Here is a 15405-nt window from a genome sequence, read left to right as displayed (position 1 = left end):
TTCTGTCAGATTCTGCACCTGCAAAACTGGTTGCCCTGTACCCTGGTCCTCTACCAATGGTCCTCCACCCCAGAGCAAAACCTTACATGAATACCTCTCTCTACTTTGTTCAAGGGGTCTCCTTAAGTACACTGATAAGGAGGGTCTACATCACATCCAGCACTTTAGGAGCAAAGGAGTCTGCAAAATGTCATTTTTAATCTTTCCAGGCTGCATGAGAAAAAGAGGTGGGAATAGATTTTCAACAAAACAATTTACACATTTACTACACTCATGTATTTCAATTATTATTGGTAGACTCAGATGTATTAGCCAACGCCTATTTTCATTGTTGTTTCATCATTCTTTTAAACTGAAAAAATATCTATCTTTTTGTCAGGTGTTTCAATACTTTATCAGCAGAGTCCGTCAGAAGCTGCACATTGTTCTCTGCATGAGCCCTGTGGGGGAGGCCTTCCGGTCCCGATGCCGGATGTTTCCCTCCCTTGTGAACTGCTGCACCATTGATTGGTTTGTCCAGGTTGGTGACTTCCCAGAGTATCTCTTTGAGAAATTCGACTTGCCTGATTTTAAAGGCGTAACACATTGTCCAAGAATAACTTAAGGGTACTTGCATTAGCTTCAAATCCCAGTAGGGAATTTATTCACATGCAAGGGATGACAACAACGATCATCAAAGAAAGGCAAAACAAAATTTATAAAGGAAGAGCAGGCTATTGAGTTTAGCAATGCAGAAGTGAACAGTGATCTTGACAAGGGCTGTTTCAGTGGCATGATGGGAGAAAATGTTGAAGAGAGAACAAGAGAGAAGCATCAGAGCCAGTGAGTACAGTAGCGCCCCCCACCCCCCATCTGCGGTTTCACTTTCCATGGTTTCAGTTACCCACAGTCAACCTCAGACTAAAAATATTACATGGAAAATTCCAGAAGTAAGTAATTTGTAAGTTTTAAGTTGCGTGCCATTCTGAGTAGCATGGTGAAGTCTCACACCATTCCTTTCTGTCCTGCCTGGGATGTGAATCACCCGTTTGTCCAGCATATCCCAGCTGTATATGCTACCCGCCCATTAGTCACTTAGTCTCAGTTATCAAATCAACTACGGAGGTATCACAGCGTTTGTGTTCAAGTAACTCTTATTTTACTTAATAATGGCCCCAAAGCATAATAGTAGTGACACAGGCAGTTTGGATATGCCAAAAAAAAACTACAAAGCTCTTCCTTTAAGGGAAAAGGTGTGTATGTATAGGAAAAAAATAGTATATATAAGGTGCAGCAGTATCCACAGTTTTAGGCATTCATGGAGGTCTTGGAATTTATTCACATGTCCCCAGATAAGCCTACTGTATAGGCAACGCCTTCAAGAAATTTTGCCCCAAAGGAATACCAGGAGATAGGCAATACAGGGTTATGTGAGGTGAAGAGAAAAGTATTTTAAGTGGGAAACACAAACAGCACATGTGTATGCTGATGGAAATGATCCAGAAAAAAGAAATATATTGATGGTACAGCAGACAGAGTTAAGCGTTGTTGGACCAATGTCTTTGAACCTACAAGAAGGGATGGGATTGAGTCCTCAACAAAGGAGCTGACCTAGGCAGGGAGCATGCACAACTTACCCCCAGAGCAACAGGAAGGAAGGTAGGGTATATGAGCACAGATGCAGGTAGATGGGAAGATGTGGAGGTGAGAGCTCATTGAAGTTCTGTTTCCACTGCCTTTTTTTTTTTTTAGTGATGTGGGAAGTGAGGTCATCAACTGAGAATGAAGAGGAAAGGGGAAGTGTTAACAGTCTGAGAAAGTATATAGGGTGTAAAACACTTAGGAGAGTACACTAGAGATGTATTAGAAAATGTAGAAGCACTAATAGACTGCATTAGAACTCACTCAAACTAGTTGTCATGAATTTGAAGTGAGGCCAGTCTGCATGGTTGTGTGTTGTTTTTCCGCCATGCTCTGCTGCACAGCCACAGCCATGGGGTAACAGAAAGTTGCATTTGACTACAGTTCAGGTGACTTCAAAGAAACCAGAGAGAAGTAAAGGAGTTGAGGTAAACAGGACAGTGATTATAATAATGGACTTGATGTCCAGACTGCATAATAAGCTGAGTGAGCACATGAGGTACTCGTAATATATGTGATTTTATTCATGGAATTATCCTAAGGACACCCAATCATTTATTCATTCCATCAACAAATATTTATTGAATTTCTATGTGCCAGACACTGTGTTGAGGACAGCAAATGCAGATCCACACCCCCCTCTAATAAACACAGTCATTCAATTCATTAAACATCATAGACATGAATAGTTTACTAGGCAAAAGTGGGGGTAAGGTAAAGAATAGTTCCAGAGGTATATGTTTTTCTTATTTGTTAAATTCTATATTATAGAAATGAGCAACAGATTTTCCAAATTATATCTTTATTTACAGTGGCCCAGAGAAGCACTTCTTTCTGTATCAAAGACATTTTTCTCAAATGTTGATGCTGGAAGTGATGAAATGAAAGAAAAGCTTTCCCTCATGTGCGTGAATGTTCACTTAAGTGTCTTCAATATGGCAGAACGCTATTACACAGAGCTCCGGAGACGTTACTACACAACGCCCACCTCCTACTTGGAACTCATCAATCTCTACCTGTCTATGCTGAGTGATAAAAGGAAGCAGTTGGTTTCAGTAAGTTTAATATTATCTATCTATCAAATACATTATATATATATATATATATTATATATATATATTATTGCTTGAATTTAAAACTTTTGTCAGAATGAGTGGAAGATCTATGTGCCATCTTATCTGCTGGAGCCCTCTCCATCCTGACATGTGCCCTTGACAACCTCCAATATGACAAAAATGTGTTTCGTGCTGTCAGTCCACAGGCCTCCCCCTTCCTTGGTGTTTATATTTTGTCTTCTATCATTTACGTAAGTGTCATTGACTCAGCAGAATGATAAGGATATTGCAAAAGCATCAAAGTCAAGCAGAGAACTAGTCATCTCTGCAGTATTTAATATGAAAGAAAACTTCTTGTTAAGCAGTAGAGATGGGGTTCTGGTGGTCTAATGTGTCAATTATTCCCATTAAGAGCAAAAGCTTCAGTGTCAGGCAGGCCATGTACAACCTATTCTCTGCCTCTTCCTTCTTACACAACCTGGAGCATATTTGATAAATTCTCTAAGTCTTCGTAGAAAATAAGGTTTTAAAATATCTATATCGACCTCTTGGATTGTTGTGGGATTTAAATAAGTAAGATACTGTTTGTGAAGTACTTGGAATAGGATCTGATGCACATGAAGTGCTCAGAAAATAGTGCCTGCCACCACCACCACCACCATCATCGTCAGGCTATTAACATGATCTAAAACAGTAAAAATGGAAACATTTGCCATTTAGATGCTTTAAATGTCATTCAGAGGATTTTTTTACCTGGTAAATGCATGCCTAGTAGAAGAACTTGACAGATATTTTTGAAACCTGCCAATTTGTACCAAGCTTTCTGACTCACCTTCAGAAACATTATTCTCAGGTGCCTTCTCTACCAGATACCATCCCTTTGATTCTAATTAAAAGTGTCGAACCACTGAGAAGTAGGGTTCACACCCAGCCACCAGAGGGAAGTACCTAGGACACTGTCTCCCCGGGGTATTCTCAGCTCTGCTGACCACCTGAGGAAACAAGTGTTGAAATAAACCTTCAAGGCTGAAAGCTGGTCATATGCTAGCCAGAAAAAGGACTAGATCCTGGAGCATGCAGTCCAAACACCAGCAACAGGGATAGATGGAGAAGACAAACATTTCTGCCATCCTGAGGTTGACAAGGCTCTTTTATACAATGAGTTTGGGGAAGAAAGATGTAAGTTGTTTTGGAAGAATTTACATTGGTTCAGGGGGGTGGAGGGAAGGTGAAGCAGGGAGAGTTCTGGGATAAATTAATTGTATATCAAAAAAGAAATATTTGTTGGCGGTAAGAAAAGATGATATAGGAACGTTTGTGACAACATGGATGGATCTTGAGAGTATAATGCTAAGCGAAATAAGTCAGACAGAAAAAGCAGAGAATCATGTGATTTCACTGATATGTGGTATATAAACCAAAAAAAACAGAAGAACAAGACAAACAAATGAGAAACAAAAACTCATAGACACAGACAATAGTGGTTACCAGAGGGTAAGGGGGGGGGGGGGGGAGATGAGGGTAAAGGGGATCAAATATATGGTGATGGAAGGAGAACTGACTCTGGGTGGTGAACACACAATGGGATTTATAGATGATGCAATACAGAATTGTACACCTGAAATCTATGTAATTTTACTAACAATTGTCACCCCAATAAATTTAAAAAAAAAAAAAAGAAATATTTGAGGGTCTTGGATTGGTTGTGGGCACAGTCCAGAATGTTCATGTATAAACAAGATGAGGTAGTGCCTGGTAGTGGGCTAATCATTGAAGTGGACACGGAAGTTAATTCAAAGTTGCAACATACGTTCAGGAGTATGAGTTGGTAGTCTTTTGTTAGTTTCCGCTCGTGACTGATTAACTTGGCTTGTCTCTTCCTCCCATCCTCCAGCCTGCTGTAATTTAGTTTAGGATATCTCAGAATTTTTCTCTTGTCATAAGCTCTGAGAGCTTTGGCCTCCAGGAATTTCTATCTGATCTTGTCCCTCATTCATTCAACATGCAACTAAGCACCACAGAAAATTAAAACAATACCATGTGGACCCTCAGTGAGCCCACAATCCAGTGATGTCCCACTCCTGTGGCCAGGGGGCTTGGATCCAAACCTAGTGTGGTGAATGTCACAGCCATTTCCTAGAGTTCTGTTACCTGAAGATTTCTGTACGTTCACAGTTTTAAGTATTACAAACTGATTTACTAGTTCTGTAGATGTAAAATTCTACTACCTGAGAAAGAGATGCCAGTAAACGTACAGTTTAGAATACTTATTATAATGAGTATTTTCATTGTCATCTAGGCACGTGACCGGGTGAAGAATGGTCTCAGCAAGCTGTTAGAAACAAATGTACTAGTAGATAAAATGAAATTAGATCTTTCAGCTTTAGAACCTGTTCTTCTAATAAAATCCCAAGATGTGGAAGCCCTGGTGGACAAATTGGCAGCGGATCAAGAAAATGCCGATCAGGTACACTGATTCACCTGACATTGTGGGTGAGAAAGCTTTGATCACCGACTGATCGCTTATATCCCATGACACATAAAAACTGGATTTTTTTTTTATGTCATTAAAGTAATTGCTAGATTTAGCAACACTTTTAAATTGTAAACAATCTCCCTTCAATAAATCAGCCTGGTTCTCTCTCTGAGAATGAGTGAACCCAAAGAGTGGCACAGAGAGAGTTGTGAGAAAAGTACCACCTATTTGAATAGTGAAAAGTACCACTATTCACCTTCTAGGAGAATAGTAAAGCACCTATTCTCCTAGAAGGAACTGCTTTGTCTCCATTATTCTATTAATGTAGCCTGAGATGGACAAAGGCGTGTAAAATTCAGTACAGCTAATCCTCTTTCATCACTGGTCTAATCCAAAGGGGCAAATATGACTCATTATTATTGGCTTTTTTTAAAACATTGAAATTCAAATATTGAGACCACTTAAGTCATTGTGTTTCAATGGCTAGGTCCGTAACATTGTGCGAGAAGATGAAGCGTCTGCAAAAGTGAAAGCTGAAGAAACCCAAGCAATAGCTGATGATGCACAAAGAGATCTTGAAGAAGCTCTACCTGCACTCGAAGCTGCTAATAAAGCCTTGGATTCCTTAGATAAAGCAGATATATCTGAAATCAGAGTTTTTACAAAACCCCCAGATTTGGTCATGACTGTTATGGAAGCAATTTCCATTCTCTTGAATGCCAAGTGAGTAATTGAGAATCATGTATTGCCAAATACTTGGTGGAATTTCTTTGCTGTTTTTCTCAGTTTCCGTTTATGTTTTCATTCTTTGCTCTCTCACTGATTTGGTCAGTCATCTAACAGATTGAGTCAACAAGCATTTTTTGTGCTAGATGATGAGAGACAGGAAGTTCTTCCCTACAAGGCACACACGGTCTACTGGAGAGACAGAACATGAAAAATAATAATGTCAAGACATGCAAGAGTTGCATAGTATTAGGAGTGCTGGGAAAAGAGTGCCCCTGGGGAGATGTGAGCGGGCTTTTCAAGAGACACTGCTCGGGTGGAGAGTGGGACCCTGGGGAGAGCCCAGGGACGTTGGATGCTCATGGATGGAATGGAGCTGGGCAGGGATTTCATCATGGAAGGTCTTGTGTGCTGTGCTAAGCAGCTCAGCTCTCACCTTGGAGATACATAGTTGTCAAACTTCCTTTAATAATACAATCCTTTTTTTTTTTTTTTTCCCAGGGAAAATTAGGTCATCAAAAACTTTTCTTTGTAAAACTGATCAGAGCAAGGGTGGAGGCCCAGGGCACCCTGTAGCCAGGCTTCCCTACCTGACCCTCTGGCCAGCCCCTCAGTGGGGCGTGGGAGCTCTGCAAAGCACAGGTGGAGAGCGCTGGCCTCAGGGGACTGAGAACGTGAACATGTTCAACATAATCGTATTTTCCTGTGAGAAAGACCAATTTGACAAACGTTCACAGGTGGTCAGATTGACTGAGAGACATAAAACCCCTTAGAAGGTGATTGTGGTATCCTGGCAGGAGATTTTAAGGCTCTAAACCAAGGAAAAGGAGGTAAAAATGTTCCGGGGGCATTTAAAAAATAAAACTATTATTTTTATAACACCTTACATTTCAAAAACTCTATGATTTTATAATTCATATAAAATTCATTATAATTCTACCAAAACTAGGTTGTATGGCACATTTGTCATTCAATTACTTGTCTCCTCATGAGTTGCAGTGTAGGTAACTGCCAATTACTGGGCTTATAGTATTGAGATTAAAACTACTCACTTATTGGGGTAATATCTTAATGTTCTCAAACGAATACATTTCTTTTGTTCTCGTATGACTTTATTACAATGCTGTTAACTTATCCTATGTGTCTTTCAGGCCTGACTGGCCAACAGCAAAGCAACTTCTTAGTGACTCTAACTTTTTAAGAAGACTTTTAGAATATGATAAGGAAAACATAAAACCTCAAATATTGGCAAAGCTTCAAAAGTATATTAATAATCCTGATTTTGTGCCTGAAAAAGTAGAGAAAGTGTCCAAAGCATGTAAATCCATGTGCATGTGGGTAAGAGCAATGGATTTGTACTCTCGGGTCATCAAAGAAGTTGAACCAAAGAGACAAAAACTACGTGCTGCACAGGTATTTTATATTTTATAGAATTAAACGCCATGACCATCATTCAAGCTCCCCTTATAATGCCACTGTGACACTACGTACACACTATAGGTAGTAGCGATGCCATTGGAAATTAGTTTTTGCTTTAAAAAATAGCAGGCAAAGATTTTTTTTTTAGCAATGACCTCTAAAATCAGCCCTCTTCCAGCATAAAATGAAAATGAGTTCTTAGTATGTTTATATTGCCTACGGTACTTCTGAGGTGCCTTCTAACTTCAGCATCTGATGCTCTCTGATTCCATTTTATAAATACTCCCACCCTTGATGGTGGTGCCATCTGAGGTTCTAAAAACCAGATTAACTGGCAATCGTAAGGGAGGTCCCGAGCAGAACACAGAATGGTCATTTAGTGGAGCAGGTTACTGTGGCTACAGAGCAGGGGTTGGCAAACTTTTTCTATAAAGATGCAGATTGTAAATATTTTCAGCTTTGCTGGCTATGTGGTCTCTGTTGCAGTTACTCAGCTCTTCCCTTGCAGCACAAAAACAGCTACCAACAATTCATACATGAATAAGCGTGGCCGAGTTCCAATAGAACTTTATTTACGGACACTGGAATTTGAATTTCATACAGTTATCATGTGTCATGAAATATGGTTCTTCTTTTGATTTTTTTCCCCAACCATTTAAAAAGGTAAAAACATTTTTAGCTCACAAACCATACGAAAACGGGCAACAGGCTCGAACTGGCCTGCAGGCTGTAGTTTGCAGACCCCTGCTCCAGAGAACTAGTTAGGAAAGATGAGTTTTCACTATTGCATGAATATTTCATTTGTTTCATCATTTAAAGTTAATAATCAAGTGTAATAACTAATTCATCCCAAATGCTTTGGTATGTCTGTTTCTCTGTTCCTTCTATGAATTGTTTCGTTGGGTTTTGTTTTCATCTGTTTGCTTCTGCTCTTATTTTATTCTATTCTATATTTGTTTTAACTTTGTATATCATATCAAAATATTTTAGGACATGAAAAAGGGAACATAAATCCTACTTTAAAAAAAAAATCTAGTATAAATGTGCAAGTATGACCTTCTTTGGGGCCTATTCATAAATATTTACTTGATTTTATTAGGCAGAACTTGATGTTACTATGGCTACTCTAAAAGCAAAACAAGCATTACTAAAACAAGTGGAAGGTCAAATACAGGCTTTACAAGATGAATATGACAAAAGTGTGGATGAGAAAGAAAGTCTGGGTAAGTGGCTCATAAAATTTATGTTGCTCAGGAGATGCCTAATTTTCAAAAGTAGAAAGAGTTTTAAAGCAGTTATATCTCAGCTTTAATTCAACATGTAAAATGTATTTCCATTAGCCTTCTAGTAAAAATCAGAACTGGATATATTGTATATATTCAACTCATATCTGAATAGGGCTTGCTGGGACGTGTTACATTATAACACAAAGCAACATATGAATCTGATCCATAAAATAAATGCTAGGGGGCACAGAGAGAGGGCTATCTTCAGCCAGAGTAATTAAATAATGCTAATTCCGCTATAAACAGAAGCAGGTCAATAAATTTCTTATAGTTCGGGAAAATATTGAATAACATAACCTGATTTTCTTTAAATTTTCTAGCAAAGACTATGGCCCTGACAAAATCACGTCTGGTACGTGCTGGAAAGCTGACGGCTGCTTTAGGAGATGAGCAAGTTCGATGGGAAGAAAGCATCCAGAAATTCAGTGAGGAGATACCAAATGTCATCGGGAATGTGTTTATAGCAGCAGCTTGTGTGGCCTATTACGGAGCCTTCACAGCCCAGTATAGGCAATTGGTGAGTAAACTTGCTTTCTATCAGGAGCGGTGAGAAGCAGCTGAAACTATGTGAACTGTGGGAGTCACTTCTCTGAGTGTAGATGGAGGCTCTCCAGTGTGGAGGTTCTCCATCATGGAAACTTACTTAGACATTCCACAGTCCTCCATCTCCCCCGTCAGCTAGTGGTGGTCTACCCCTAGCCTTTCCTTAACACATTCCTCGCTTTCCTTTCCTGCCTTAGAAAGTTATTCATCACTTACTTACATACACAGCACAAGAACCTGGGGGAAGAAGATGGGACAGGGAGTCCCCTACCCTTATCATCAGAAGTGGCATCTAAAGTCAGCCAGGATGCAGTGTTCTGAACTGATGAGACTGCTACAAAGAGCTAGGTCATAGGAAAGAGCAGGAAATTCGATTATCTGGGGAGAGTGTTTTCAAGCCATTTTTATGAAATGCCTATCTAAAAACGTTTCGCCCTTGTCCCTGAGTTATAAAACCTAGTCAGCACGATAAGGCGCTATACAACTGAAGCTGAAGTAGAATAATACTGTATGTCAACTATAAGAAAATATGTATAGGGTGGTCGGTTAGCTCAGTTGGTTAGAGCATGGCGCTAATAATACCAAGGTTGCCGGTTCGATCCCCACATGGGCCACTGTGAGCTGCGCCCTCCTTAAAAAAAAAAAAAAATATATATATATATATATATGTGTGTGTGTGTGTGTGTGTGTATATATGTATGTATGTATATGTATATGTGTGTGTGTGTATATATATATATATATATATACACACACACACACACACACATATATATATATACACATATATATGGCCATGGGAGGTGGCGTAGAGCATAAGGAAGATAGTCAATGGTATTGTAACAGCTATATGTCAGAGAGGTAGTAGTCTAGGGGAGAGGGGAGTTATCACTTTGTGAGGGGTGTAAATGTCTAACTATTATGTTGCTTTGTACATCTGAAACATACAAACAAACAAAAAACCTAGTTCGTATAAGTAGGACTCATATAGACTCTACAGGAACTCAGGGGTCATCTGGTGCCATGTGGGCAATGGTGCCAGGGATGCTCTTGGGGGACAGACAGTTCCCTGGTGTGTGTGACTGTACCACTCACTGAACTTGCTTTCTATAAGGAGCGGTGAGAAGCAGATGGGGGAGACATACTAACATATGTCTCCCCCATCTACTAATTTCTAGTAGCACCCACAGTCACTGTGATAACCTCAACTTCCCTACATGCCTCCAGACTCTCCCAAGAGGGGCAATACACCCCCGATGGAAACTACTGTGACAATCCTTGTTGTTTACACATGAGGTCCAGATGGGAGGTGACATACCAAAGCCACAGCTAGTTAATAGTATAGTTCTAGAATCCAGACCCTCCCCCTTTCCTTTCCTGCCTTAGAAAGTTATTCATCACTTACACACACAGCACAAGAACCTTCGGGGAAGAAAAAGGGACAGGGAGTCCCCTACCCTTATGGTCAGAAGTGGCGTCTAAAGTCAGCCAGGATGAATAACTTTTTAGTCCACTGCTTATGTCTCATGCTCTGATGCCAGGGTGACTGGAGACCGGCAGGACTTACTCCTAACCCGACATTTTGTGTGTGTCTTCATTTGCTGAGTGCTCCTGCCTCTGTACAAGTAAACTCTCCTTCTGCAGCTTGTACAGGGTTGGATCCAGGACTGTCAGTCTCTGGAGATTCCAATCAATCCTTCCTTCAGTCTCATTAACATTCTGGGCGATCCCTATGAAATACGGCAGTGGAACGCAGATGGGCTGCCGCGTGACATGATCTCAACGGAAAATGGCATACTGGTGACTCAAGGGAGACGGTGGCCTCTGATGATTGATCCCCAAGATCAGGTATGCAACCAACATTTCAGATAAAGAACAGGCTGTTAATTCTGCTTAATGTTGTGCTGTCTGTTACAAGTCTAACAGTGGACCTTAACATCTTGTAAGCTCTTGGGGATGTAGACCTAGAGGGAATTTAGAAGGCTCTCAGTCCAAGTCCCTCGTTTTGTGGATATAGAAAGTAAAAAGGGAAGCATCCGAGAGCTCTGCATACTTAATTATGATTGAGTTTGTTTAGGGGGTTGACCTTTACTTTTCTGTTTTCCATGGGAGAAATTCATTCCTGTACAGTCTTTGTTCCTAAAAGGTCTGAGAAGTCAAAATGAAGTCAGGGCCTGATGAATTTTAGGGCAAGCCTGCCTGGAATTTACGGAATTCCACCATCTGACTCCTAAGCCCATGGTTCAGATTGTACTAAATGGGGTTTGGAAAAGGAGAGTTTGGAAAAGAAGGGAGACAAGCTTGACGAGCAGAAACATGGGCTTTATTTTCTGGTTGGGTCTTTGCTTCATTTGTTCCAAATTCAAATAAAAAGAAGAATCCCAAATGTTGGGCCTAAAAGGTGTTTTTAATGTGGGAGAGTGGTTTTGTTATTTTACCTTTTTTTTTCTTTTTTTTACCTTTCAAATCTGTTTCTAGATTGAACAAAAGTTCTAAACTTTACTCTGAAAACTTCTAGCCATTTATAAAACTCTAAAGCAAATGTCCTGCGCTGTGCTTTCTCATCCAGGCAAACCGTTGGATAAGGAACAAGGAAAGCAAAACTAATTTAAAGATCATTAAGCTTACAGATAGTCAGTTTTTACGCACACTTGAAAACGCGATCCGACTTGGTTTACCTGTCTTACTGGAAGAGGTTTGCTTTTTACTTTTCTTATGCTAGTTCTCAACTTCCAGGTCATATCTGGAATCCTATAAAGGTCACATTAATATTTGTATCATGCTAAAGACACTAGTCAGGTCCATTTTCAAATGAGTCAAAGCAATTGCTTTGCTTCTTAAACAATACACTCTCATGTGGAGAGCAATCAGTTGATTGAACACATTTTTCTATTTCCAGACACCGTTTTGGTATTAAATGGCGCGGGCTGTTTTCTGACTGACTCTCAGGCCTCACTGTGGCCTATGATGGTTAGTTAGCGGCCCTGAAAATTCGAAGCAGTGATGCCATCAGGGACTGTCCACACACCACTAATGATGTGGAACCAGTAAAACCCTCCAGGGCATAAACATTATTTTCTACTTAGAGGTCGGAATTAGACTAAGTGACGTGATAAGAAGGAACTTTTGTTTTGTTTTGTTTTGTTTCAAAAAAAGATGTGTGTTGAATCTAAGTGCTCCATTTCTTTAGAATCACTGCAAGAATGGATGTTTTTGAAATTGTTCACTCATTCAACACACATTATTTGAAAACCAATGCCAAACAATACAGATGTGGTTGTTGCCCTCAATAGCTTACCGTCCAGTTGGGGACAAAGACATTAAACAGAGAAAAGAGAGAGGAAATAAGAGACAAGGGGAGAAAGAGAACTTGTGATAAGAGCTTCGCAGGGGCAAGCCCAGGGCTGCATAGCCATGAAGGGGATGGGAGGTAGGAAACGAGTTTAGATGCATGGCTACAGGTAGTAACGTTTGTGCTGTCACCTGTATGAGTCCAGCCCTGTGAGGAGCTCAGAGTAAGGGCGCTCAAGCAAAGGCTACAGCAGGTTCAAAGGCCTTGGGCACAAAAGAGACTGGTTCATGGTTGTGGTTTATGTACCTAATTTACCATTCTATTTGTATAAGAGAAGAATGAATGTGAGCGAAAGCAAGGGCTGTGCGGTGAGCATCCATTTAACCACGCCCAGAAGTATCTAGCGGCAAAGTGGTGAGCAGCTCAGAACAGACCATTAACTGGAGCAGCTGAGCCGCAGCGCCCTCAGGCGGCCGGAATCATAATTAATATCAGCATTAGCTACCACTTACGGAGTGGTCACTACATGCCAGACTCTGCCCTTCGTATTTTGGTTTATTAGCTCTTTAATCCTCACAGCAGAGGCTTTTAAATGTAGCTGAGTGCTCTTGGGGTTGGGGGTGGACCCCTGCTCAGGGCCCCTGCCAGCAACAGGACACTGACGGGCCTCTCCTGCTTTCTCGAACTTGGAGTCATTAGTATTATAGACGCAGCTGCTTTCTACCTTTGTAGGGTGGTAATTTTACACTGGCTCCACCCATTCATGGCTGTGAAATCAAGTTAGTCGATCTCAATTTTTTTAATGGAATAGAATTTTGAAAGCACAAAATTGTATCATGAGTAGTAAGGGAAGTTTTATCTCATAAACTTTCGTTTTAAATTACATGTTTGGGTACCATGTCACAATGTGAAATAGATTTGTTAACTATCGATTACAATCAAATTTTGACAGCTCCTGGGCCAGGGGCCCCCATCACATGCATGCTGACCTAAAAATCTCTGCCATGAGGTCTGTTGACAATGTCTGCCTGCTGGAGTTCTTACAAATGATCAGATTTGCTTTGAAGAGAAAAAAATAACTGTCTTATATAACATAGGTCCACAGACTTTTTCTGTAAAGAGCCAGATATTTTCGTTTGTTCAGGCCACGTACAGTCTCTGTACAAACATTCAATGAACAAATCTTTTCTGTTTTGTTTTGGTTTGGGGGTTTTGTTTGTTTGTTTTTAGAAAGGTAAAAACCATTCTTAGCTTAAGAGCCATACAGAAACAGGCCACAGAGGGCCAGAGTTGCACAGTAGGTGGTAGGTGGCTAACTCATGACCTACAACAACTATAAAAGTGAACAGATTTTCCTTTGGCTGGGGCATGTTGCAGGACCACCCTGCAGGGATAAAACAATCGCTGGAACAAGGACACTGTTGGAGTAGTGAGAGGACACTTAGAAATATCTGTAAGGTCACTAAAACACTGCTTTTTCAAACTAGATGTTGAGGCCTAAGGAATCTAGAGAAGTTGACATACATTTTAATGCCTTGTTTTCGTACTTTCGTTTTAATTTTTAAGCTTAAGGAAACCTTGGATCCAGCTCTAGAACCCATTCTTTTGAAACAGATCTTTGTAAGTGGTGGACGCCTGCTCATTCATCTTGGAGACTCAGACATTGATTATGATAAAAATTTCAGGTTCTACATGACAACCAAATTGCCAAATCCCCACTATCTACCTGAGGTATGAGCTGTGGGTCTGGAACTCCCAGGCTGAATGGCTTAGTATAGCCCGATGGGTCTCTGAAATGTCGTGGGTTCCCACCTGAGGGGACAAGTCTCCAGATCCCTCTTCTCCCTCCAAAGCCACCTTTCCTTCCACCATCCTCTCCTCTTCCTTCTCTCCTGAGTCCTGATTCTGATTCCAATCACTCGTTTACTGGCCATGAAATTGGGACTCAAATCCTGCCCATCCCGTCCCCAGGCCAGTGCCCTGTCTCACTACCCTGCACATCTTCAGCGATCACACCACCGCCCTCCTGGTGCCCAGTGGCTCCTCCCATCACAGGGCACCAGTCCCTTCCAGTCATTCTTCTCCCTCCTTCAACACAAGGACATTTGTGCCTTCTCATTGTGGCTAATACATAAATCAGAGTTTAAGAGTCTCGGGAGGGGGGCAGAAATCAATGTTTAAATGTGCCCACGGCATATGGCCTCAAACAAAGAGGTTGTCAGCTTGAAACCTCTGGTGACTGGCAATGTCAGAGAGTCATGATTCAAACATCCAGTGTGTCTGTACTTAGAGTTCTTGGGGAGGAGGCATCTTGTCTCCTTCCTCATGCTCTTAGACTATGTGAGAGAACTTAGACTATGTGAGAGAACCCACTTCCATACACATGTCCCTGAGCCTCAACAGGATCCAGAAGAACCCCTATTCTTGTGCTGCAGAGCCCAAGGCAGTCACAACAGAAATGAAGACAGCTAGGACCCCTTTCTCCCTTCCTGGAAGGGGCTCCAAGCACTGCGGCACCCTCTGCAGGATCTTCCCAGCCCTGCAGGTCTCCCCTTCACTAATAGGGCCTGCGCAATAGGGCAGGGACTTCACAAATCAGAACGCATCTCACACACACACACACACACACACACACACACACACACACACTTTTTTTTAAAATCCTTGAGCATACCCTTTCAATTATGTCATTTTCACTTTAGTTACTGAATTTCTCATAGCCACCTGTCTTCATAGATGTGTTTTGGTTGAATGAAATTGACACATTTCTTGAATAAGATGAGCGAAATACCATCAAAAGCCTAGGTCATGGTTTTCTGTCAGCCTTACGGGAGCTACTTACATAGCCACTGCCAGAGCACATGTCCCGAGTCCCATTTTAGAGTTTAGAAAAGTGACCAATGTGCCAACTTACAACTTTTGATTTTTCACTTATTTAACTCTTGAGAGGGAGCATCACACACCTTGCCCAACTCTAGCTCTGTGACT

At 41.0% G+C, this 15405-nt stretch overlaps 1 protein-coding gene across 1 annotated transcript in view; it reads left to right on the top strand.

Annotated features, from left to right (window-relative positions):
- Window positions 1-15405, top strand: part of DNAH6 (dynein axonemal heavy chain 6) — a 249296-nt gene that overhangs the window by 153932 nt on the left and 79959 nt on the right. The window contains exons 49-58 of the mRNA XM_033125611.1: window positions 380-520; window positions 2433-2675; window positions 4975-5142; window positions 5639-5874; window positions 7029-7290; window positions 8396-8519; window positions 8903-9099; window positions 10770-10973; window positions 11695-11820; window positions 13984-14148. Coding sequence (XP_032981502.1) covers window positions 380-520; window positions 2433-2675; window positions 4975-5142; window positions 5639-5874; window positions 7029-7290; window positions 8396-8519; window positions 8903-9099; window positions 10770-10973; window positions 11695-11820; window positions 13984-14148 — 1866 coding nt within the window. The remainder of the gene's footprint in view (window positions 1-379; window positions 521-2432; window positions 2676-4974; window positions 5143-5638; window positions 5875-7028; window positions 7291-8395; window positions 8520-8902; window positions 9100-10769; window positions 10974-11694; window positions 11821-13983; window positions 14149-15405) is intronic.

This window comes from Rhinolophus ferrumequinum, chromosome 13 (assembly GCF_004115265.2).
Source record: "Rhinolophus ferrumequinum isolate MPI-CBG mRhiFer1 chromosome 13, mRhiFer1_v1.p, whole genome shotgun sequence".
NCBI classification, from domain to species: domain Eukaryota; kingdom Metazoa; phylum Chordata; class Mammalia; order Chiroptera; family Rhinolophidae; genus Rhinolophus; species Rhinolophus ferrumequinum.
This window is presented reverse-complemented; position numbering and strand designations above follow the sequence as displayed.